At 43.9% G+C, this 27,198-nt stretch overlaps 1 protein-coding gene across 5 annotated transcripts in view; it reads right to left on the bottom strand.

Annotated features, from left to right (window-relative positions):
• The window catches only part of RAB27A (RAB27A, member RAS oncogene family), a 127,656-nt gene that overhangs the window by 16,312 nt on the left and 84,146 nt on the right, over nt 1-27,198 (bottom strand). For 4 of the 5 annotated variants that reach the window (XM_088444882.1, XM_088444893.1, XM_088444866.1 and 1 more), the window contains 2 exons: nt 9,024-9,195; nt 3,057-3,142 (listed from right to left, as the gene is read on the bottom strand). In XM_088444882.1, coding sequence (XP_088301008.1) covers nt 3,057-3,142; nt 9,024-9,176 — 239 coding nt within the window. In that variant the 5' untranslated portion in view covers nt 9,177-9,195. Of the gene's footprint in view, nt 1-3,056; nt 3,143-9,023; nt 9,196-19,380; nt 19,473-27,198 lie in introns of those variants that run through there. The other variant, XM_088444874.1, reaches the window with a different exon arrangement.

Raw genomic sequence — 27,198 nt, forward strand, 5'->3', positions numbered from 1 at the left:
GCCTTGGCTTGAATAATTTGAAGGCTCAGTGGCATTTTTTTTTTGCATATGGTCATCAAACCAGATCGCCAGTAATTTTTCCATTTCATGAAAGAGGCCTTTCCGCTGCCTAGTTATTATGGCTTTAAATCCTGTTTATGCTTTCACTGCCTCTTTCTCTTTATCCTTCAAGATTGTTGTTGAAATGGTTGAATGTGCCAGCTCCAAGTCACCTGCTATCTCTAACTTTCTTTCCAGCTTCATAATCACTTATGATCTTCATTTTCATGTCAAGATCAATAGCCTTCCTTTTCTTTGCGCTCCTTTTCTCTGACATCTCTCTGACGTTGAGATGCCGCACGCGCCGCCTGTCGCTAAAGAGTCAGGGCGGGTCGTAACTCCGAACGGTCGCTAAAAAGTCCACGGGGGACGTAAGTTCGAGAGTGACGGTAACGCGCGGATGTGGTCGTAAGTGCGAACGGTCGTAAACGAGTGGGTCGGTAAGTGAGATATCTCATAATATATATATATATATATATATATATATATACACATATACACACACACACACTATATTTAGAGGGGCACTCACTATTCCAATACGATAAAGCCGGGGTGCCTTCCTTAAAATAATGTAGAGATGCGATGTCTGTTAAAAAACAGCAACAGGCGGCACTCCACGGACTTTATAAATGAAGAAAAATTACTTTATTTGCCAACGTTTCAAGACCTGTGCGGTCTTGTCATCAGGGTGTGGAAAAAAAAAATATAGAACAAAAAACCTAAAAATTTTTATATATTTATATATATATATATATACATACATACATACATATACATATACATACACACACATATACAGTCAGGTGCATAAATATTGGGACATTGACAGAATTTTCATATTTTGGCCTCTATTCACCACCTCAATGGCTTTGAAATGAAACAAACAAGATGTGATTTAACTGCAGACTTTCAGATTTAATTTGAGGGTAATTACATCCAAATCAGGTGAACGGTGTAGGAATTACAACAGTTTCTATATGTGCCTCCCACTTTTTAAGGGGCCAAAAGTAAAAGTAAAAGCTATTTCATGGACAGGTGTGGGCTATTCCCTCGTTATTTCATTATCAATTAAGCAGGTAAAAGGTCTGGAGTTGATTCTAGGTGTGACATTTGCCTTTGGAATCAGTTGCTGTCGACGCTCAATATGAGATCCAAAGAGCTGTCACTATCAGTGAAGCAAATCATCATTAGGCTGAAAAATCAAAACAAACCCATCAGAGAGATAGCAAAAACATTAGGTGTGGCCAAATCAACTGTTTGGAACATTCTTAAAAAGAAAGAACGCACAGGAGAGCTCAGCAACACCAAAAGACCCGTAAGACCATGGAAAACAACTGTGGTGGATGACAGAAGAATTATTTCCCTGGTGAAGAAAAAGCCCTTCACAACAGTTGGCCAAATCAAGAACACTCTCCAGGAGGTAGATGTATGTGTGTCAAAGTCAACAATCAAGAGAAGACTTCACAAGAGTGAATATAGAGGGTTCACCACAAGATGTAAACCATTGGTGAGCCACAAAAACAGGAAAACCAGATTACAGTTTGCCAAACAACATCTAAAAAAGCCATTACAGTTCTGGAACAACATCCTATGGACAGAAGAGACAAAGATCAACTTGTACCAGAGTGATGGGAAGAGAAGAGTATGGAGAAGGAAAGGAACTGCTCATGATCCAAAACATACCTCCTCATCAGCACGTATGGCTACCAATGGGACTGGTTCACTTGTATTTATTGATCATGTGACTGCTGACAAAAGCAGCAGAATAAATTCTGAAATGTTTTGGGCAATAGTATATGCTCATATTCAGTCAAATGCTTCAGAACTCATTGGACGGCGCTTCACAGTGCAGATGGACAATGACCCGAAGCATACTGCAAAAGCAACCAAAGAGTTTTTTAAGGCTAAAAAGTGGAATGTTATGCAATGGCCAAGTCAATCCCCTGACCTGAATCCAATTGAGCATGCATTGCACTTGATGAAGACAAAACTGAAGGGAAAATGCCCCAAGAACAAGCAGGAACTGAAGACATTTGCAGTAGAGGCCTGGCAGAGCATCACCAGGGATGAAACCCAGCGTCTGGTGATGTCTATGCGTTCCAGACTTCAGGCTGTAATTGCCTGCAAAGGATTTGCAACAAAGTATTAAAAAGTGAAAGTTAGATTTAGGATTGTTTAGTTTGTCCCATTACTTTTGGCCCCTTAAAAAGTGGGAGGCACCTATAGAAACCGTTGTAATTCCTCCACCGTTCACCTGATTTGGATGTAATTACCCTCAAATTAAATCTGAAAGTCTGCAGTTAAAGCACATCTAGTTTGTTTAATTTCAAAGCCATTGTGGTGGTGAATAGAGGCCAAAATATGAAAATTCTGACTTCATCCCAATATTTATGCACCTGACTGTGTGTGTGTGTGTGTGTGTGTGTGTGTGTGTGTGTGTGTGTGTGTGTGTGTGTGTGTGTGTGTGTGTGTGTGTGTGTATATATATATATATATATATATATATATATATTCTATCCACACACACACACACACACACACACACATATATATATTCCGAAATCACGACAGGTCGGGATCCCGCCGCCAATATCCCAAATTTCGGCATCCTGAAGGTAAGTATCGGGGTGTTTGGGGGAGGTTAGGGTTACAGTGCGGGGTTAGGCACTAGGGACAGAATGTGTTAGGATTAGGGTGCAGGGAGGGGGAGGTTAGGTTTAGGCACTAGGGGGGGAGGTTAGGTTTAGGCACCGGGAAGGGAGGGTTAGGGTAGGGGATGGGAAAATACTTACCATGTGTTCCTATAGGTGTCGGGATTCTGGCTGTCGGTATTCTGACCAGCAGCACCCCAACAGCCGGGATTTCATACCCAACCCCATACACACAAGCACACCCATGAAATATGAATGTGTATTCTCTAATTCTATATGATGACAATGATAACACATCTGCTCCTGTGTAGCATACAAGGAACCATGGTTATGAAAGGCACATAGGATGTGTGGGTGACTCACCTTTCCTGACCTGCTGTGTCCCATAACTGCAGGTGAACCCGCTGACCTCTGCCAGCAATACCATCAGGACCATTCGAGCGATATACCTGTGTAAAGAAGCAGCAGTAAACATGTCATTCAACCATCAACAGAAACTGTAGACACTACATAAGAAAACCAGGATAGTAAAGTATTAAAAGATATGGGGCCCGATTCAGACCAGTTTGCAGCCGGACGATTGTTGCAAACTGCACATGCGTATAAGTTGCAGTGCGCGTGTGCGAACCAGTCACTGCGATCGGGAGACGATAACTCTCTGCATATTGCCAGAGCGCTAGTTTGAGTGACAGAACAGGGCGTCTGTAGGTTGTGACTGGGGCAGGTCGGTGTAAAAGGGGTGTACTTGCACTAGCACAGGCGTGGCTGGGAGTTTTCCACCAACTTAAGGTTGTGAATAAACTTAAGGGTGTGAATAATTAACACGTATCGTCAACATACGCATCATATGAGAGAAATAAAGGCAGCGGTGATCGCAGTGCTTGCGGTAGCCTAGAGTCTACCTTAAGCACTGCGTGGTGGTTCGATGTGGCCCGATGGTACCAATGTTTTCATACACTTCCTGGAGAGGACATCTGAAAGTGGTTGTCTTTACTCCTGGCTGGTGGGCGTCTAACTTCACCCGGCGACCGCAAGTTCAGACATAGGAGGCGTCCTTATATCTTCGTGCAGCCCAAGACTTAGTCCTTAAGTCTTGGGCTGAGTTTAAATCCACTGTCTAAAAGATTATGCTTAGTCATGAGGAGTCTTATTCTCATTTGTCTCTAGAATGTTAAGTTTGAAGAGACACTGTAGTGAACTTGCACAATAGAGATCCTATATGGAGGCAATATAGCTTTAATGATTAAAAAAAAGTTTTAAACCAATTAACCAGTGGTGGACTTTACCTAGTGTAGGCAGGGCTGCAATATCCCCCAGTAAAGAACACTATTTTTCACTCACTGTAAAATCCATTCCTCTGGGTATATAGTGTGGGCCTTAGAGTCTGGCTCCTACCCCCGATATAAGCCCTCGGCCTCCAGCATAACCTCAGTCATACAATTAGCAAAGCCGTACGGAGAAAGAAAACACAACAACCAACCAACTGTAAAGTACAATACCTGTACCAAGAACAGGGTAACTTAATAGAACCAAATAAGTAAAGAAGGGAGTTCAGCGTCCCCCAGATGGACTCTGAGGAATGGATTTTACGGTGAGTAATAAAGCTGTTTTCCTCTTTCATCCGTTTGGGAGATGCTCCATTACCTCTGGGATGTACCAAAGCTAATTAATCAATGGAACCAGTCGCTCTGAGAATTTTACATCCAACACTGGCGTCACACGCGCTATAAAAGTATGGAAGCAGTAAAATTTTGTGACAGTGTGTACGGATGACCAGGTTGCTGCCTTGCACAACTACTCGACAGAAGCGCCATGCTGCACAGCTCAAGACACGCCTGCAGTGAGAGTAGAGTGGGCCCGAATAGAAACAGGAACGGAAACATTCAAAGACAAATATGCCTGACGAATAGCAGAAGTAATCCATGTAGCGATGGAACCTTTCGAGGCTGGCCAGCCTCATTTTGGTGCTTCAAACACCAATAAAGAATCTGTACACCTCAAAGATGATGTACGGTCCAAATAAATACGTAAAGCACGAACAACCACCAAAAATGCCAGGGATGAACCCACAAGCAGCAGCGGTAGTCTTCCTGAACGCTGGAAGAATGTCCGGGTTAATGTGAAAAGCAGAAACCACCTTCAGGAGAAAGGAAGGTTTAGTACATAGAACCACCCTGTCCGCATGAAATATGATAAGGGTGGCTTACATGAGAGAGCAGCTAATTCAGATACTCTTCTGGCTGAGGCAATGGCCAAAAGAAACACAGCTTTCAGAGTGAGGTAACAACGCTACAGACTCAATTGGCTCAAAAGGAGCCCTCTGTAATGCTTCCAACACTAAATTTAATTCCCACAGGGGGACCGGCAGGGAGTAAGGTGGTTGGATACCAATGGTAGCCAACTTCTTTTGAAAAAGGATAGATAAAGCTGAAACCTGGCCCTTAAAATAGGACAGGCAGAGGCTCTTAGACAGTCCTTTTTGAAGAAAGGACAAGAGGCGAGAAACCCAAAAAAACTCTTGGTTTCAACTTATGATGCTCACTCCAGGCTATATATATATTTTCCAAACATAATGCTAAATCCGTGAAGTAGCTGGTTTATGAACTTAGATCATAGTCTCAACTACAGCCTGGGAAAACCCTTTAGCTCTTAGAATCTTTGATTCAAGTACCAAGCCGTCAAAGCCAACCGATGCAAATCGAGGTGAAGAAATGACCCTTGAAGAGGTTGGATGGTACGGATCGCTGACCAACAAGTTCCGAAGAATGGGGTACCAATGACGATGAGGCCAGTCTGGCGCAATAGGAATGACTAGCCGAGCCTCTTGTGGAATCCGTTGAAGGACCCGTGGAAGCAATGCAAGTGGCAGGAAGATATACCCCAGATGGAACGTCCAGGAAGTTGTCAAGGCATCTACCAGAACTGCCTGAGGATCTCGAGACAGAGAGCCACAACGTGGAAGCTTCTTTATGTTGATGTCTGGTGATCCCCACTTGGAACACTAGCAATGACTTAGGCTTCCCAGTTGTTGACACCTGGAATGTGAACTGCTGAGATTGCTGGAGTCCATATCTCTGCCCAATGAAGGATATGAGAGACTTTCCTCATTGCACGCAAGCTGCGTGTGCCAGCCTGCATGTTCTGTAAGCTACTGCCATGGTATTATCTGACTGGATATGCACCGGATGATTCTGTAGATAGGGTTGGGCTTGTATCAAAGCATAATGAATCGCCCTTAACTCCAGAATGTTGATGGGCAGAATGTATTCCTGAGGGGACCACAAACCCTGTAGATGCATGCCCCAAGACCACTGCTCCACATCCTGTTAAGCTGGCATCTGTGGTGACAATCACCCAGTTCCAAATTGACCACCGAGACCCCCGGACCAGGCTTGAATTCTGAAGAAACCAACAAAGCGACTGACGAGTCTGCAGGGATAGCCTGAACATCTCTAACCATGGTAAACCTAATAATAATACTGCGATATATTGCATCAAAGAGGTTCTTAGCATAATAATGGCCAGAATGATGGGCCTGCCCACCGTATCCAGATGACCTCTATCAGGCAGGTCCCTAACACTCCTATGGAACAAATACAGGGCACGAGACCCAGAACTACAATTTTTGGTGCCCTGTGCCAGAAAGAGCATTGGCGCCCCCCTCATTTTTCAAAGGGACATAATGCACCCAAAAAAGGGCCATGGCTTCATGGGGAAGGGCCAGGAGATGCTGGGGATGAAATAAGAGGAAGCTACAAGCAAGAATGATAAGAAACAGAAATTTGATAGGCCCAAACAGCGCCCCCTGACCTGTGGTGCCCTGTGCGATGGCACTGGCCGCACTACCCTAGCTACGGCTCTGACGAGACCTGCTCCACGGCATCACACTAGTGCAAGATTACAAGTGATGGTTAAAGAATTATAAAGAAACTCCTGTGTGTTAAGTCATACATAATTAAGAGGTTATAATAGAGCGTCCCCCAGATGGATGAAAGAGAAATCCGCCACAACCAACAAGCTCCCAGTAGGGGCACTGACAGTGGATTCACATTGAAAGGGCTTTCTTCTGCTAATCACAAGCTGGACTGCCCGGACCACAATTAGCAGAAAGTGTTTCCAATTTGAAGCCACTTCCCCTTATTTCTAGAGGCTACAGCTGATGCAGTGCCTAGAAGACAAGGTTTTTCATGTGTGTATGCATAAGTTTTTTTACTTTTGTTTCTTTCCACACATATGCAAGTTATAGGGCAGGTGACCATACAGACAGCACTTGAACTGCAGCCTAGCTCCCCTTAAGATGAAAAGTCCGAACAGCCACTACTATTCACCATTGAATAAAATGCTTTAAATCTTTTATTTTTTTCCATTGATCTTCATCTATTATCACCATCCTGAGATGTACAGGTACTGCTGTGATGCTTGTTAAATGAGGCACAGGAATGTTTTCGTCAGCAAAAGCCAGTAAATCATCTTACCAGTGATGACACTTCTTAATGTATAGGGTTGAGTGAAAAAAAGCCCTATTTCCAGGGGAGGGGGAAACATTTTTTTTTTTTTTTACTGGCAAGTTGTATTTTCTCCTTTTGATAAATAAGTCAAATGGTAGCTCTCTATGGAATAGGAAGTGTTAGACACATCAGCAGACCTCAGCATTCTGCACAGAATGTTACATACCAGGAGCACACGATTGGGGTAAAATTACACACAGATCCACAAATAGAATTACAATGGCTAGGCTTGTTTCACTTCTATTACACCAGCGCTTAGTTTTCAATTTGCAATAAGTAAACCGACTAAACCTGTACAACGTGTTGACACAAGGGAAAAAAACATGCGTTTCTAGATTTCACAATATGTGACCATGAACAATAGCAATATTTTTTTTTATTCTACCTAGGAAAAAGCAGTTTCTCAATAAATCCCCCAACAGGAAGTAATGTTATGAAACGTCCTGTATTACCCGACACCAGGTCTATCACACAGGTCAATACCATCATATTGTTGGTACTTTTATTGTAATAATTGCTCATACTAATCAGAATCATAGGTAGTCATTTACTGCACTTTTCCTATAAATATTCACTGATACACGTGCAGTTGCACTGAAAAAATAAATTTGTATTTTCAACACAAGCATCCTATTCTCCAAGTCTAGCATACACAAGTGTAATTTTGGAAATGCACCAATTTAATACAGCATACCGTACCTTAATGGAGAAAAAAGTAATCAGGAAGAATAAATCTGCATGAGTTATTAGGTGTGGTTTCCCTGCCTACAATACACATAATAACAACACAATGGAGAGACGCAAACCAATATCCATAAGAACACATTTAATTAATTTATCCACTGAGGATATTGAGGCATAGATGAAGCATTGGATCAATATGCTGCGCACTCAAACAGGTGCAGTCACTAAAAAGGCAGTGTTCACTGTCTGCAGGCAACAGGCACACTTATCTGGGCATACACGCGTTTTCTTTTGACAATGAAACCTTGTGCCAAGACATTAGCCTCGACCACAGAGGATAATAATTATTATCTTTCATTTGTAATGGGGGGTATCCACTAGACGATAAAGTTGAACGATTGAACGATAAAATCGTTCGAACATCGTTCGAAAATTTTGTCTTTTAGACATCTATCATCGTGCAAACATGCTGGTTAACCTGACGTTATCGTCAGGATCAGCATGATGGATGACCCTGCACTGAACGTCTGCTCGTTCAGTGTAGGCTCATCACACGACTGACAAACGACTGCACGATTACAATGTCGTAATCGTGCAGTCGTTTTCAGATCTTGTAGTGGATGCCCCCCTTTAGGCACCACAATGTGTACATGACATTGTAAAAGAGGTAGATAGAAAAATAAATACAGTAAATAGCATAAGAAGAATTTGCAATAGTAAATGTTACAGGAGTAAAAAGCATAAATATAAACACTGCAGTAAATCCATAGATAGGGCGTGACCAATGACCAGGGGAAAGGGCAGCTCGCTGTAACTAGCCAGCAGACCGTAATGAGTCACAGGAGACTGTACAATAGCTCTCAACGTACCCATCGTATGGGTGAGCAGGCAGTGTCAGTCACGGAAGGGAGAAGGAGACAAAAGACAAGGAGCAATGGTTGGAGATGTAAGTTGGGAAGGAGTGACAAAGGGCATTATAATGAAGGGTGAATAATGATACTACCCCCACATATAACCTGCACTTCGTGCTTAAATACTGGGAAAATAACCTGGAATGTTATACATGTGGATAGAGCATGACAAGAGAGTCTGTCTTTGGAGAATATTTGCTCACACAAAAACAATAGATAAATCTCACCACTCTCTTTTCCCGGAAGTCTATGCCTACTGTGGTAATGAACTTGGAATTGAATTTTCCATCTGTATATTGGAAGAGGAAGCTTGTTTTCCCGACGCCGGAGTCTCCCAATGCTAAGAATTTGATGAGGTAGTCATAGTCCCCATCAAACATGGTGAAATGTGCTTGTGAACTGAAATAAACAAAGTTTGAAGAAGAAATAAGTCTTTGAAATGGCTCAAGTAAAAGCATTCTCATATCATGCACATATAAGGAAATGTAGAAAATGTGCTGCCTCTGTGGTATTGCTTAGTAGAGAGTATTGGAAACATGATTATTTATTCACCAGCTGATTTGATCAACAAGGAGCGCATACATAGTGTATTCAGTATTTTAATTTCTAAATATACACATATACACTCAATTTAATACTATAAAAGTGCACTTAGTATTAGTACAAAACATAAAAAACAATGAAAGAATACTAAAAAGTCAGATAAAAAAATCCACCTTTTCAGATAAATTATTATGCAGCTGATGTAGTTATTGCAACATCTCTATCACTTTAGCCTTTTGTCTCCACAATACTTATTGCCAGGTTAGTTCTTTTGTCTCCAGTTTTGCTTTTACATGTAAAGCCCTCAATCTCAGTTTTTAGCTCACCCGGTTTATGCGGTATATGTTAATTTCAGTCAAAGAGCAATGTCTTTTGTAATCTGCTCTTACCGCTCCCGGTGCTCAGGCTTTGATTCCTGGGTGTCAGGTACCGATAGCACACGGCGGCGTCACTCCACTGAGAGAGGAATTATATCCATTTATACGGACCTCTGGCTGATGAAGCAGCATGGAGGGTACTGAGTTCTCCGGCTGGTGGTCCACCATTCAGAGATGGATGCAATACCGAGGTTAACGCAGTTCGAACGATTATTATGTGTAACTTGTGGATAGGTTTTATTTTTGTTGTCGCTTGCAGAGATTATTTATTTACAAAGTTATTGACAGGAAGGGACAGTTTGTGGGCGGCAACTGGGAGGTGGTGACTCCAGCGCAGATGTCAGGGCATGGCTCAGCCTGAGACTGCATTCCCCAGTGAAAATGGCTCCAGCGGCTCAGTTCCTGCAGCCATCTTGCGCGACCATAGGGCTACTCAGAAGTCTGATTCTCGACTGATCTGCATCTTTGTACAGTCATTTGGATATGCGAAGCTACTGCTGGGCGCCTCAATAAAAATTCCTTCGGCTGTAAAATTTGCATGTTTTCGTATAGAAAGTCGCAGCGGCATTAGCTTACATCTCTGAATCAGGCCCTGTATGGTCATTCACTGAACATGACAACATTCTTAATGAACATTATGGGGTTATAAATAAAAATATATATTTTTTTCCCACTTTCTTATATCCCATTTTTTCTATTCTATTTTAATCCCTTATAATTTGGAAATAAGAACACAACACACAACAATATTAAGTGATGCGTTTAGTGAGTCTATGATAAAACCATAAAAACTCTTTCAATGCAGACTTCATTAAAAAGGTAGACATTGACCAGTGTGTGTGTGTATACGTGTGTATATGTATGTATGTATGTATATATATATATATATATATATATACATACACATACACATACACACACACACACATTCCACAAATGCTAACTATGTTATATTTTAGTTTTTCTACTAATTTAAACCCCTCGTCCACTACCCATTCATCTGTGGCTTATGTAACAGGAGTGTATAATCTCCTCACGTATCCCAAACAAGTCATGTTTAGTAGATTTCCTTATGTGCAAGCATAATGTCATCCCTCCCCTGGAAATAATTAGGTCAGTTCTGTAAGGTACAGGTTATAAAAGGTAAGATTCTATAGATCGAAAGGTAGCTAAAATATAAAACCTATGCAAGGAGATTAAAGGGATTTTAAACCTTTTAACATAAATTACCAGATTTCAGATCAGACTCTTAAAAGAGTCACTTAACTTAAAACAAAAAAGCGCCAAATCTGAGATGAGAGCAGAGCAAGTAACTATGCGCTTGTACAAACAATGGTGCACTGCAAGGGTGCAACAGGCTTGCCTACCCTCCCGATTTTGCCAGGAGCCTCCCAAAAATTGGGTGCAGCTCCCGGCCGCCCAGAAAGGCAGGCAAACATCCCGGCAGCCGCCGACCCCCCTGCGATCAATAGTTAAACCCCCACAGGGTAGGGGCCCTGAAATCGCGTCATTTTGGCCCCGCCCCCTGCTCCACATGCCTGTATCAGCATTGTGTAGCGGGGGCGGGATCAAAATCCCCCCACCACGCCCACAAATAACCATCACCTGTCTGACCACTCCCCCTTGTCCCAGCCACGCCCCCCGTCCTGTCAATCTGGCTGCTCCCACCCAGAAGGAGCAGCCAGAAAGTCAGCAAGTATCGGGTGCAATTTATTTGCATGCAAGGTACATACTGGCTGCTTTTCCATATAGCCCACAAATGCTGGACAGCACGGGAGTATCCAGGTAGTCCCACAGCGCACACCCAATAACTCTTTACACTTACCTGTCCTCTGTCTCCAGAAGTACTGCTCTGCTGCAGAGCAGCAAAAGTCACTGGGAAAATGGCAGTGGCCATTTTCCCGGAGACCCGCGCATGCGCAGTAGATTCTGGCCAGAATCTACTGCCACACCACCCGACCCGGAACCGCAGGAGAGAGGATGGGGCACATGGGCCCCCTCCTCTCTTAAAACGCCCCTGCTGGACAGCTTTATTTTACACTGCAATTTAGATTTGACCTATGTCACACTGCTCCCAATCTAAATTTCTCTGCACAATGTAAATTTCCCATTGCAGTGCAGCATAGTTTTACTAAGGTGCAAAGATGCTTTCTTTTTTTGCTTTCCTCCCAACTCAGAATTAGCCCCAAGTTGTGTAATATGAATAACCCTAATACTGTTCACAAATAACCATCTATAAGTTAATTTTACATAAATGCTTGTCAATTTTATCAATCATTCTTTTACATAAGGAACCAAGAAATATATATGTCTGCGCTTATAACCATGTATAAATACACTCCAGAGCGGTCAATCTTAATTTATTTGAAACAATAAAATACACATTAAAAAGAACTACAGTTCCTATAAAAAAGTAAATACAAACTTACTTATAATAATGAAAGAATAATATACAATCAATAAAACAATAGACAGAAAATATATATTAGGTCCAATTGGTCTTTAGATCCCAGCTGGAAACAATTCTCTATTGAAGCAGCATAAATGAATAAAATCCCACTTAATGAAACAGGAATATTGATGGAATATGCCTGAATGCTTTCAGGCTAAATGCGACAACGATCCACATTAAACTATACTTGAATACCTTTCACTGAGCACTGACAGGAGTTAGCTAGTTAGGCTGAAGTCACTCACCGCATACCAGTCCCGCAATAGTAATCCAGATAACCTGGGATATTAACTTATGGTGCGTACACACTGGGCGATTACAGTGGACGACTGAACAATAACGTTATTGTTCAGTCGTCCACTTTATCGTCCATTTTTAACACAAAAACGATGAACGATAACGACGACTCGCGTTCCCGCGGGTCGTTCGTCATCATCGTTCATCGGGTTAACATGCAGGCTGAACGATATCGTTAATGATATCATTCAGCGGGTGTGCTCAATGTCATGAACGACATTGAGCCCACCCTGCCGGGGACACACTAAACGATATCGCTCAGGGAGCATATCGTCTACTATGTATGCACCATTACAGTCAGCGTTAGTGTTCAGTGTGGCCGCGTTGTGTCTCCTGCACCAGCAGTGTTTGACGTGACAAAGCGTATTGTATTCCCCACCTCCAGCAATGGCATAGGCGGTGGTCAGAGTAATAGTCCCACACACTATAGTACCGCTTGCCATGTGTATATCACATACGGAATCTGGGTATTACGTTGATCCTCAGCTATATACGGGTAAAGCGAGATTGCAAAGTTTCCTCCTTGTCTTTTAGCCACAATGAGATGGATAAACTGTGGCTGGATATAAAGTCCACAGTGTAATGAACAAAACCAATGCAGTTCACAATAGTGAAATCCCTTGACGCATTTCTCCACTCTCAGCCTTTTGAGTGTAGACACAAAGATGTTGTTGCGAACGGGACAGATGGTATGAGAAATGGGGCAGCGATGCTTTCACTAAGATGCCCGCAACACTCCCACGAGACAGACATTTTTTGCATGCACTTCAGGCCAACTCCCAGTCACCACAAAGAATGTTCCTGGGTGGTGACTGGGAGACGGCCTGAAGTGAACACAAAAACAGTCTGTTTCACGGACATATTATGGGAGTGTAGCAGGCATCTCAGTGAAAGCAGCTGCCTTCCCAAACAAACAGCTGCAACCACAGAGGCTATGGGGGTCATTCAGACCCGCTCGCGAGCGCAGGACGCTCGCAAGCAGGTCGATGTTCCCCCACTGCGCATGCGCACGACGGAGGGAGCTCCGTCATGCGCATGCGCGAGACCCGGCGAGCGACGGGCTGTCCATCGCTCCGGGTCTCGCACCAAAGGGGGCGTGCTGTCGATGTTGATTGACAGCACGCACCCTTTGGTGGGCGTGCCTGCCAGACGGAAGGCGTTCCCATGGGAACGCCTACCGTCTGAAGCCGGCCCCACTGACATCACTAGTGATGTCAGTGGGATTGATTTTGGCTCTGATAGAGCCAAAATCACTCCAGGGCTTGCGGCAGCGAGACCCTACCGCAGGGTCTCCGTCGCAAGCCCGACGGTCGCGATGGTCAAGACCATCACGACCATCATCATGGACGCTCGCATATGCTGTGGGTGGTCACTCTGGTCAGAGCGTTCGACTCTGAATCAGGCCCTATGTTCAGACAGATAAACTAGTACCTGCTATAGCGCGAGGGTGACGTGTGAAGAATCACCAGCGGTGTCACAGTGTGTACTGTACAGACCCCACTGCTTGCTCATTCAGATGCAGGCTACTACACCAGGAGAAAAGACTGATACTAGCATTTGCATATTATCACAGCTGAGACTCCAGCAACAGACGCTAGAGAGGACACAGCAGCTTACACCTTAATCAGGCCCATATTCTTGTGCCTTTTTATAAAATATAAATACTGAACAGTGTTCGCAAATACATGCTATAGCGAGTATTTTATCCATTTTTGAGGACAGGGGACTCACTTTTCAAAAATGGGTGGGTCCCCGGGGAAGCGCTCCGCAGTAGCCAATCCCTTGCCACAATGAAGTGACTGACAGGGGCAGACAGGGCTGGGAGGCAGAGGGGAATACTCTTCCAGGGCTGGACTTGGAGTTGAACCTTTAACTATTGGTAGTTGCAGGAGTGGGCGGGATACTGCACGTCTGGCGCGGACCGCAGGGAGGACTTCTCGCCTGCCACATACAATTACTGAATGTGGCTTCTCCCTTCTCTGTATGTCCGGTCCTTCCTGCAGCACTGTCAGCAGTGGGGAGGAAAGTGACCATGCCGCAGCACAGCAATAGCACTGCCTGCAGTGGACAAGAGAATAGCTGCGCCGCTGGGAGCTGCAGCATAGCCGCCATCGGGGAGCAGAGTGACCATTCCACGAGGGGCTGCATTACCCCTGGCGCTAGGAAGTAGTGACCACCAGGGAGCTGTGCAGAAGAGAGAGACCGCGCTGCTGAGGGCAGTATCGGCGAGTGACCATGGGATCTGCAGGGGGCATGTCGCAGCTGATGGCCCCCGACGTTCGTTGAAGTCCTGCGAGCGGAGACTTACTGACTGCTGCAGCCAGGAACATGGGTGAGTTATGCAGTGACAGATGCACTCCCTCTAACAACTCACTAGCGGCGGAGGGACGAGTGCTGGGGGAGCGATCCCCCTGCTTGACAGTGAGCACTAAACTGGTTCCGGTGCACTCACTGACTTCATTCTGCACATGTGCCCGGTCTCAGGTACTCAGGGGGCCTGCTGCTGGAAGTAACCATGGAGTCTCGCTTGGGGCACCCATAGAGGATGTCAGGGGTACCAGGCGGACTGCCTCCCATACACAGGTGATTAGGTTGAACTGCAAAAGATCACGCACGCAGCTCCCACAAAGGGCCAAGAAGCTCGGAGGAGGACTTAACAGCATTCCCTACTTCGGTGCCTACTGCAGTGATCTGTGCCAACAGCCAAGGTCAGTCTGATCCGGAATAACATTTAAGAGCTGCGCAGATTTTTTTTTCCCCCATGGGTGGAGGGGAAAGGACTAGCTACTAATATTTTCAGCTGCTATCTACCCTCACCCCTTCCCACTGGCTGCACCTAATCTCCTCCTTGCCACCAGTATTGCCCCAGCTGCTGTCTACCCTTATCCCCAGCACTGCCTCTTTCCTCCTCCTTGTTCCCAGTACTGCCCTGCCTCAGCTACCTACACTTAAACTCTCCCTACACATCCCTAACTTACTCCTTGTCCCCAGTAACCATCTATCCTTGCCCCCTTCCTACCCCCAGCACAGCCTGCCCCTAACCTCCTCCTTGCCCACAGTACTGCCCCAGCTGCTAGCTACACTTGTCCCCTCCCTATCCCAATACCCTCCTTGCCACCACTCTACTGCAGTTTTGCTTGCCCCTAGCCCCTCCTTGCACCCCAGTACTGTCAGCTGTTATCTATCCTTGCCACCCAGCACTGTCGCAACTGTCTGCACTTACCCCCTCCTAACCCAGCACTGCCTTACCTTACTCCCCTCTACCTCAACTTCTCCCTGCCTTTCCCCCAAGCTCTACCCCAATTGCTACCTGCCCCCAGCACTGTCCCAGCTGATGCCATACTTTCACCTCCCTATAATATGTGATGTGACCCAAAAACAGTGGAGAAGGACCCCAATTTTAGAACGCAAGGGGTCCCTGGGAGCCAAATTTTTTTTCGCTCACAGTGATCACTGCTGAAATAAAATAGAATGTTCTGTTAAAGCCGTCACGAACTTGTGATGAGCTAAGGCAACCAGTGCATAATCTAAATTAGTAACTGGTAAATGCTCACTGAATACTTGCCCATTACACAGGAACTCTGAAGGTGGCATTATTACATTATATCTGATAACATCCTTGGTGGCTGGAAAATAACTACTTCAGGTTCTGTGACTTGTATAACATAGCAGTAGAACCCTTATGTAATCCACAATTTACGAGGTTTTGTTTCAGTCACACCAGATGGCTATTCAAAAGAGTAGAACAAATTCTCCCTGAAGGGTAACATCACATTGTTCATAGAGGTGTGTCAGGCTAAAGTAGCAAAAATGGAGATTGGACTGGTGACAAACAAATCCAAGGAGAAAGCAGAAGGAGACACAGTATATGGGAAAAAGTCTGAGAAAAGCCACTCTGTGCTACAGAGTCACGGCTTGACACGCGAGGTGGCTAGATGTATGTGGACACATCTGTAAATCTAATTTGCTCTCTGTTAACCAAAGTTCTGGTAATGATTCTTCTGAAACAGATGACCAGGTGATGAGAACTGATGTTACTATTTCACAAAGTTAATTTTAGTGGTCGCCACAAAGGAAGCAAGGTACCATTTGCATTAGAAGGGGGTCCCATATCAGTAAGGGAAACAATAAGATAGTAGAGACCTTTAAAATAAATGTGGTTTATAATCTATAAGAACAACAATCTACACTCTTTCACATAGGTTCGGGTTTTGAGTCTGCTTCTCAGGTTGATCAGTTTTCACCAAACGTAGAACTTTTACAATTTGAACATTATGCTATGGAACTTGAACAATCCTTGTCTTGTGCTTACCAGCATATGTGGTTACAGATCTAAAAGCTTGATCAAAGATTTTCTGGTTCAGCCTACATTGGAAATATGGACTAACATTCCCATTAATCCAAAGCATGACATCATATTCTAAGGATACTACATTCTTAATTAATATGTTACAAACAGTAATTTAATAACAGAGTGATGTTAATGTGCATGAGTTAAAGTACCAGATCCAGGTTTCATCTATTGCCGGTATTTATCCATGGGGACTGTGAAAGGTAAGCAACCTTCTTTGAGGAATAGTTTTGCTACGTCTTTTAGAGAAATACTTTTTTTTTGCTCTATGTACTTCTGTATTTGTTGCTTAAGGCTTTGTGGTGAAACATTAATGTGACATCACTTTATTGCATTGGTGGACCAGTGACAGTTTCCCCTTCCTCTGTAATATGCACACACAATTTACAGTTTTCCTTTAGAGAGTTTTTTTTATCTAGTGTGCAAAGCAAAGAACAAAACAAAATAATAATAATAGAACATTAGATGGTCAGTGTATGGCTACATTACTCTAGTAACGTAATGAAAACACTTCTACCTAATAGGACATAAGCACCATTAGTTTTGTGAGCAATTTCACAGACTGTACACATAGCAGGGATGAACATATTCATGAGAAAAGTGCGGCTGTGACAAATCGTTAATGGTTAACTAGGAGTTACAAAACGAGTTAAACTACAACTAACAAAGTAGCCTTAAGACTTCTGAAAGTGGAGCTTAGAAAGTCTTCCAAATATCTTTGAAATGAAGGACATGAAAACATAGGCTGTTCTGCCTCTAAATTATATGCATGATGCTCATTTACAACATGGATAAATGATGAAGCTCAGGTAAATTACTAGTTACAGTAAATTCACCATTTTAAAGAAGAAAGCATGTAGCTAGCAAATAGAGATGAGAATGGCTTGACTGTATGCAGCAGACCTGAAAACAATTCAGGTTACTGTTTAGTATTCAGCATCTGTAAAAGAAGAAACAATCAAAGATGCCAATAGGAAATTACTATACCTAGAATAGATATCTACTATATGCACCAGAAGTGAAAATGAATGCACTCAATATGTGTCATTGATGTCTCCACCACAATCCAGCTTTCATGTGAATATCAAACTCTGAACAGTCATCACCTAGTAAGAATAAGGTCGCTCCACTATCTGATATTATGATGAAAACATCAGTATTGGTTATAGAGGAAGAGATTTATAAACGTAAAAAGCACCAGCCTTACAATATATTATTTATATACATGTTTCACTCTCATTCACCATCTGCTTTTACCCAGAAAAACTACATTCATCTGCGGAAACAACTTCTTTAGAGTTGAATGACATTCACATAAAAGGGTGGAGTCTTAAACTAATTTTAGGTGCCAAATTGCTCATTTACCACTGGCGTTATCAATGTAAAAGATTCAATTCACACCCACTCTACTGAGTCATGTTTACCACCACAGTGTCACAGGCAGCATTTTATGAGTAAGGTCTTTCTAAAGAAGGTAACCTTTATGTTCTCACACAAACATAAATGTACACAGTTTCAGATTTGAACCATTTCACATAATGCTGTGCTTCCATTCATCCTATTTCAGCTCCAGTTTCACTAGGTTGTAGCGGAATGCTAGAACCACCCAGGTTAATTCAATTGGAAAAGAAGTTTGAATGAAACATGGTACGATTAGAAAAAAAATGGACAATATAATAAGACCATATACATTTAACAAATGCTTTGGTTTTATCTAGCACCAATTTCATTAAAGGAGGTTTTCGACTTTTAAAAAGAACTCCCCTTACCAATAATATACAGCTTTGCTCACCATCCCTATTAAAGCCTATTGGGGTATATTTACTAAAGTAAGAGTTTTTAGAAGTGGAGATGTTGCCTATAGCAACTAATCAGATTCTAGCTATTCTCTTCTAGAAGGTGCTAGATAAATGTTAAGTAGAATCCGATTAGTTGCTATGGGCAACATCACTTCTAAAAATGCTCACTTTAGTAAACATACCCCTATGTGTTTGATGTCCACTGCTAGGGAGAGTGGAAAGGTGCTAAATGGTTCATAGTGCTGGGAACCCCGAATAAAAGAGTACTAATAGTAATTGATTATATATATTTTTTCCTTGTATGTATTTTGTTTGTAATATACACTTCTAAAGTGGAAAAGCCCTGTATAATCTAATGCATGGTTTACCTGTTCTGATCTCACACAGATACCACCCATTACACACAAAGAAGTTATGTTACGATTATTAGTGTTACTGGATACCAGGATTTAACCCGTAATAGGTCAGTTTCGTACTACGTAAAGAGCCTCCATGTAGTGTATCTGTTTGCAGAGTGCACAGAAGCAAATCATTCTCTACGTATTTCCAGCCCTCCACTGAGCAATTAGATTAAAAAAAAAAAAAAACAACAGACAGTGGAAAAACCAGGTGAATACACATCTCAGTCAAAAGTATCATTAGATAATACGCACCAGAATCATGATTTCTGTGCTTTAGAAGACAAAGTGCATGTTATGTATGTACTTAGTATAGTTCTGCATTATAGCACTTAGGAAAAACAAGTTAGTAAACAGGTCAACTCACCTCCACTATGGACCAGGGAAGGAGAATCCCAGTTGCACTGTAACCTGAAAGGTGGCTGTTTAGTAGATGTGTTTTCTCGCTCCACCTGTTTAGCACACAGTGAGCAGCCTACGTGTCAGCTGCTTGCACTAATGTCAGTGTGAGCTGAAGGTGTGCCTGATGCCTGAGCTTACACAGGAAAGGCCAGCTGCACAGGTGTCAGGAGGACAGACTCAAGAAATGGGGAAATTATTGTACCTTTCCTTTCAAAATCTATATATCTAAGGACCTTTTACCATAGATGCTGGTACTCTATATATTCATTTGGCTGCTCCAGAATTATATATAGTTTTGTCGAAATTATTCCAAGCAGCCTCAAGATAAGGATGTTTGTCTCCTTTCCAAGCAGAATTTGCCAAGTTGGCATTTGCCCAAATGACAGATAGGATCTGGGGTATTTCTGTTTGTACGAGCTGGCTGAGAAAGATCCCACACAGCAGGAAATGTTCAGCTGCTTAAGTAAACTTGCTACTCCATTTTTCAGGGAATACACTAATTTATTATCAATACTTTATTAGTAGAGGTTTAAGGTTTATTTAATAATGTATTGGCAACTCTAGAGACCTTCATAAATACATATAACTGTGTGACTCTATATTGTTTATATACATCTTTAGCTAAAATAGTACTGCACCTTACAGTAGCCTATAAAAAGGGAGTATGCTCCCTAGATTGTTTTCCGATTTTTAAAATCCGTAAATAGCAATCCCTTTGAAAATCCTTCAACAATTGCAGAGGGTTTGTATTCTATTTGCTTAGAATAAAAATAAAAAAAATAGGTGTAGCCTGGCCAGTATACGTTCAAGATGCCGGCAGACGGGATCCCAGATGTCGATTTACAGATGGAATCCCGATGCCCAGCATAATGCTGACGCCGCCATCCCGAAGACATATCAGGGTACTTTATATTCTGTCTGGGAGCAGGTGACTCCTGTTTGTCGCACGATACTGTACATAGAAATGTCCACGCTGAATATTGTCTGCCTGATCTTTAGTTGTTCGCAGGTCTGCATGTGGCCACATCTAGCAAATTTTAGCAAACGTGTGCATCTCTGCGTATATCCGGTCGATTCTGACAGATCTCGGCCGTTTCTCTCCATACGTGAAATGAGTGTTTTCAGGGAGTCATCTGGGCGGCAACTAAGCATACGCACAGAAGAGAATTGTGTCATGTGCCAGAAGCCGGATTTGTGTCCTATTCTGAGTCCTTTGTATGCAAAGGTGTCGTCTCTTTCAGACTGATCGCGTGCGCCTAGCATAAGGTGGATGGAAAACATTGGGGCGGTGTGATATGTACAAGCCTTATTAGCATTCCGTTGTCAAAGAGTGCGCGTTCAGAGCTGGGTCACATACGGAGCTGTGGGTCATTTGGAATCATTCCCTATCATTTGGGGCAGGGGGAATTGGCACTTCCCTTTATAAAGGTGTTAGTAACTTTAAGGAAGCTAAACTCTGGAGGCAGTGTTCTTGCTGCAGGTTTGTCTCTGGCCCATGATCCAGTCTTTACCCTCCTGCCCAATGTACCCATGTGATAATAATACACTCTAACTACAATAGCTTGGAACATAGTCGAGGGACGGAGTTCAGCAGGAAATAATGAAAGCCATAGACAAGTTGCTGAATGTGTTGTTATGCTGTGCAGAGAGTAGCACAACACTGTGTCAGACATATACAATGTGCATCTGTAATATTAACACACCGCACCACAGTTTAAATTGGAAAAATGGGATCATTTAGGCCAAGCCCATTAATCTTCTCTGCATACAGTGAATCCCCAGCATTCCCACTGAGTGATCACTGGACTCCTCCCACAATGTAGTCAACCCCGTTACATACCTGACCTAGCCATTGCTGACATCTCCAGATTAATGTTGGGTACACACTAGACAATGTTTACCCAGCCCGACATAGTCAGGGACTGGGACTGGACCTGGACCCGGCATCAGCAAGTGCATACACACATGCCGTTGCGGGGAGCAACGGCCATGCTGCATTTGACAGCATGGCCCTCGCTAAAGACATCCCCCGGCAACCCTACATGCGGGAGCACGCATAGTCAGCGACATAGTGGATACACACTAGACGGTGTGCCTGATATGTTTGTCTGATCCGCCGTAGCGAATTACATATCGTCTAGTACGTACCCAGCCTAAGAGATCACATAATGCCCTCACTTTGCATTATGCTCCATTGTATAAGGAAGTATTTTATTATTAACTTTAATTTATATGGTGCCGCAAAGTGCCCACAACTCTGTACAACTAAAACAAAATTACATCCATATAGCAAAAATACAAGTATAATTAAACAGGAGGCACTAAACAAAAAGCAGTTGGTTTTTCTATAAGATAGTATTTGTTAAATCTGAGTACTGTATATTTAATGTAGGAATTTTAAAGCTGCGTTACTGGTGTGCCTTACCAGGCATCGCCTAATCACAAAACCATGTCTATCTTTCTGGGGCAAGATTAGACCCACTGCACGCGCTGTACACACTGCACTATCCAGCCTAAGACAGCGCAATGTGTCATTACAGCACCGCGTCGGTCATTGCATCGTCCCATCGGCCATACAGAACAGCAGCTGGGACGATGGATACCCACGTTCTGCATCCCAAAAGTACGTATGCAGGTAAGTACCACACTTAGCCCAGGGATGGAGGGGTTAGGTTTAGGCACCCCCCCAGGGATGTTTAGGCTTAGGGTGCAGGAAGGGGAGGTTAGGGTTCTTACCAGCCTGTCGTGATACTTCACCATTGGGATTCCACCGTCAGGATCTGAACATACAGATTCCGGCCTGGGCAACTTGTGGCTCTCCAGCTGCTGTGAAACTACAGGTCCCAGTATGCTTTACCAGCTGATAGATGTGAGAGTATGCTCGGACTTATAGTTTCACAACAGCTGGAGAGCCTCAGGTTGGCGGTGACAGGCAGTACTAGAAGATCCAATAGGGGCTTCCTGCTTCCAGACTCTCTCAAATACCATTGCGTGTCACACCTGTGAAGTCCTTATGGTGTTCATTAACCACTTGCCTGGCATGGTCGTATCAGATACGACCATACCAGACTGGGCTTTCCCTGACATGGTCGTATCTGATACGACCAGTCAGAAATGGCCACTAGGCGGCTATGGGAAGTTAATCTTCCCACTGCTGCTTATATCAGAGGGACCTTCTGGTCCTTCTACACCCGCGGCTCCCCCTCCTTTGTGTCCCGATCACTGCTGGCCACAGTGATCGGGTACCGTCAGCACCCCCTCCCGGCGAACTTCCATGGGCTATCAACCTCCAGCAGCCAGGGCTTATGTAGCCGTGGCTGCTGCGGTGACCCGATCACTGTGGCCAGCAATCATCAGGCAGCCGGACCCACCCCTTCAGGAATCAGCAGCGGCGGCTCTGGTAGCCGCCGCTCTGCTCTATATCCGGGCCGCCAGCGGGACATCCTCCCGCTGCGGCTCCGGCTCTACAGTGATCACTATGTGATCACTTCTATGTAGAAGCAGCTCTGGTAGCCGCCGCTCTGCTATGTTCAGGGCCGCTCCCTCCGGCCTCAGCAGCTCCTCCTCCCTAATTATGCCCTTTTGTATAAGGGCCAGGCCATTATATAGTGTGTATATATGTATATATATATATATATATATATATATATATATATATATATATATTTATTAGGGGTGAGCGGGTTTGGATTTCTGAAATCCGAACCCCCCCCCCGATCCGAGGCAGATCCGAGTCAGGCTCGACTTTTCCCGCCTGACTCGGATCTGAAATCGAGGCAAAACGTCATCATCCCGCCTTCCGGGTCTCGCGGGTTTTGGATCCTATATAAGGTATCCGCGTCGGCGCCATTTTCTCACTCGGCTGTGGACAGTGAAGAGGGAGGGTGGGAGTTAGGGCTGGCTGGGCTGTGTAGTGTAGTGTAGTGCAGAGTAGTGTTGTGCTGTGCTGTGCTACGCTGCTGTTGTCCATAGGGGCTGTGTCCACTACTTCAAAGTCCATAGGGGCTGGCTGGACTGTGTTGTGCAGTCAGTTCTCCATAGGGGCTGTGTCCACTCCAGTTCTGTGCAGTGTCCCAGTCCTAAAGGGGTGCTGTAGTGTTGTCCAGGGGGTGCTCTGTCCATCAGAGGTGCTCCCCCCAAGTGCTAAAAAAATAATATTTTTTCTGTGTTTGTGAATTGTGTGCGCAGTAGCAGCACATGCATCAACAAAGTAGTGCCAAGCGTGCCCCTGTGTCATAAGTAAAGGGCCGGCTGGCTTGACCGTTAAAGGGTGCTGTAACCCCCAAAGTACACTCCAAACCAAATAAAAAAATATTTTCTGTGTTTGTGAATTGTGTGCACTGTGGCTGCACGTGCATCAACAAAGGAGCAGCGCCAAGCGGGCGCCTGTGTCCCATAAGTAAAGAGCCGGCTGGCTCATTTCTTAAAGGGTGGTGTAACCCACAAAGTGCACTACTCTCCAGCAAAAATAAAAAAATATTTTCTGTGTTTGTGTGCGCCTTAGCCGCACGTATATATCAATAGAACATAAATGGAGGACCAAACTTTCTCCGATAAAAATAAAATAGGCAAAGATCAAGAACCACTTCCTCCTAGTGCTGTTGCTGCTGCTGGGAGTTGTTCATCATCCCAGAGAGGAAGTAGGAACACCACTACTTTTACTAAACAATTGACCCTCCAACAGTCCCTAGCGATGAGGATGAAGTACGACAGCAGTCATCCTGAAGCAAAACGTATAACTGAGGCCTTGACTGCTATGTTGGTGTTAGACGTGCGTCCGGTATCCGCCATTAGTGCAGTGGGATTTAGACAATTGATGGAGGTAGTGTGTCCCCGGTTCCAAATCCTGTCTAGATTCCATCTGCATCCTCAAAGCAGCAGCGACAAGCGTGCGTCTGTCTGTTAAAGGGTGGTGTAACCCTCAAAGTGCTCCAAAAAATAAAAAAAACTATTTTTTTTATGTGTTTGTGACTTGTGTGCGATGTAGCCGCACGTGCATCAACACAGTAGCAGCGCCAAGCGTGCGCCTGTGTCATAAGTCAAGGGCCGGTTTGGACATCTGTTCCGGACTGAAGGACGTGATAACAATTTTTGACAAGGCTACTGTCATATGATACTGCATATGATACTGTCCTCAAAGCAGCAGCGACAAGCGTGCGTCTGTCTGTTAAAGGGTGGTGTAACCCTCTAAGTGCGCTCCACAAACAATAAAAATATTCTTCTTTTTTTTTCTGTCTTTGTGAAATGTGTGGGCTGTAGCCGCACCTGCATCCTTAAAGCAGCAGCGACAAGCGTGCGTCTGTCTGTTAAAGGATTACATCGGCGACAGCATCCAAGTAGGCATGTCAGACAGTCCGTACCTGTACTGGCAGGAAAAATAAGCAATTTGGAGGTCCCTGTACAAACTGGCTCTATTTTACCTGAGTTGCCCCCCCTCCAGTGTGTACTCCGAAAGAGTGTTTAGTGCAGCCGGGAACCTTGTCAGCGAAAGGCGTAGGAGGTTGCTTCCACAAAATGTGGAGAAGATTATGTTCATAAAAATGAATTATCAACTCTTCCAGGGAGACCAGCCTCCAGAACGTACAGAGGGACCTGTGGTGGTGGATTCCAGAGGGGACGAATTAATACTCTGGGCCTGATTCAGAGCCAGACGCTATTTGCGCTCGCTCATTCAGAAAAAGGGGCTGGATATTTAAATTGAGCGCTCACTTTTTGCGGTCTGTTGACGCCTCTATGTCTGAGCGAGCGAACGAAACATGCGCTCGCTATTTTGTAAAGACGCCCCCTGGCCGCTCGCATCCTACGTCATCTCCGCTATTTATTTGATTAATCGAGTACATCGAAAGGCGTCTGAACTGCTCGCAGTGCATGTGGTAGGAGTTTCCTACCGCAATCAGTCGAACAGTTCAGGCTAAGAGACAACCAAGTGACGTGGTCGATGACGCTGCTTTGTTAATTATGCACACCCTTAAAACGCCCGTTTTGACCGTTTGGCACGCCTGCGTTCGGATCTCCACTCCCCGTTTTCAAGCACCTTCCCCTGTTACCACCCACAAACGCCTCATCCTGTCACTCAAATTAGCAGGCACTCGCTATTTTGCGAGCGCTCGATTTCCGATCACACTGACTGGTTGGCGCATGACCACCCATACGCATGCGCAGATGTGCGAATGTCGCTCGGAGCGAACGAGCGGCCGCTTGCGAGCGGCCGCTTACGAGCGGCTCTGAATCAGGCCCTCTGCGAGGATGAGGATGTACACAACACTGAAGAGGGTGAGGAATCGGTGGATGAGGAGGATGACTACATCTTGCCTCCGTAGAGCCAGTTTGTGCAGGGACAGATTAATTGCCAGCTTGTTTTGTGGGGGCCCAAACGAACCAATCATTTCAGCCACAGTCGTGTGGCAGACCCTGGTGCTGAAATGATTGGTTTGCTAAAGTGTGCATGTCCTGTTTATACAACATAAGGGTGGGTGGGAGGGCCCAAGGACAATTCCATCTTGCACCTCTTTTTTTTCTTTGCATTATGTACTGTTTGGGGCCTAGTTTTTCAAACTGCCATCCTGTCTGCCACTGCAGTGTCACTCCTAGATGGGACACGTGTTTGTGCTGCCCACTCGTGTCGCTTAGCATTGTCATCCAGCTACCTCGGTGCAACCTTTTGGACATAAAAACACTATTGTGAGGTGTTCAGAATAGACTGGAAATTAGTGGAAATTAAGGTTATTGAGGTTAATAATAGCATAGGAGCAGAAAAACCCACAAATTCTGTGATTTTAGCTGTTTTTATGCTTTTTTTCAAAAAAAATACAGATCTAAAACACAAAACCCAGAACCCAAAACACGGAAGGGTGGTTTTGGCAAAACCAATCCAGATCCAAAACACGAAGAAAGATCCAAATCCAAAACAGGAAAAGTGGCCGCTGCGCACCCCTAATATATATATATATATACATATATATACACACACACACATTTTTATATTTAAATAAATAATCGATAGATAACGCAGAGCCTCTGATTTGGAATGGTAACCGACAATCGATGGTTTGTAAACCATCAATGGTCTGACTGAAAACAAGTGGTTTGCCATTGCTGGTGGCCATCAATGTTACACAATCGATGGCAACCCTCAATCGATGTTTATGAAACATCGGCAGTTGTGGTCTACACAGATTTCCTCGACCAATCGCTAAACAATTGATGGCTTCTAACGATGGTTGAACCATCGATGGTACAGCTGTCAATGGCCATCACTGCAGTATAACATACAAATTGCTATTTTATGGTGTACTGTCTTTCAAAAAAATATTTTTTTTAATATAAAATAGTGATGGATACGTTTAAAATTATGTTCTTGACCTAATTCAATCATAAAAGAAACCGACAATTTTGGAGCGGTTTTTGGAAAAAGAATTTGTCAGTTAAGTGGTTAAAAGCACATAGTAAATGCACATATGCTTCACTCCCTGTTATTCCAAGTCTCTGATTTGGGTAGACAAATCCCTGAGATTATCAGATAACTCACTACATTACATTTACAGCAGATATATTATAAAAGAAGTGCCATACTAAAATTTACCTTAAACCGTTATCGTTCCATTTGTTCATTTTATTATCTAAATTCCTGCTCATTACTGTCGTTCGAGAATATGAGAAAGCCATGGTTTAAAAGGGGGGCTTTTCTATATAAAGGATCCATTTAATTACATCTTCGTACCTTTTGTGACCTTGCAATCAGAATATATGGCAATATAGTTTTTAATTGCCTTGTCTTTGTTGT

This window comes from Taudactylus pleione, unplaced genomic scaffold (assembly GCF_031769625.1).
Source record: "Taudactylus pleione unplaced genomic scaffold, aTauple2 ptg000019l, whole genome shotgun sequence".
Taxonomy (NCBI): Eukaryota; Metazoa; Chordata; class Amphibia; order Anura; family Myobatrachidae; genus Taudactylus; species Taudactylus pleione.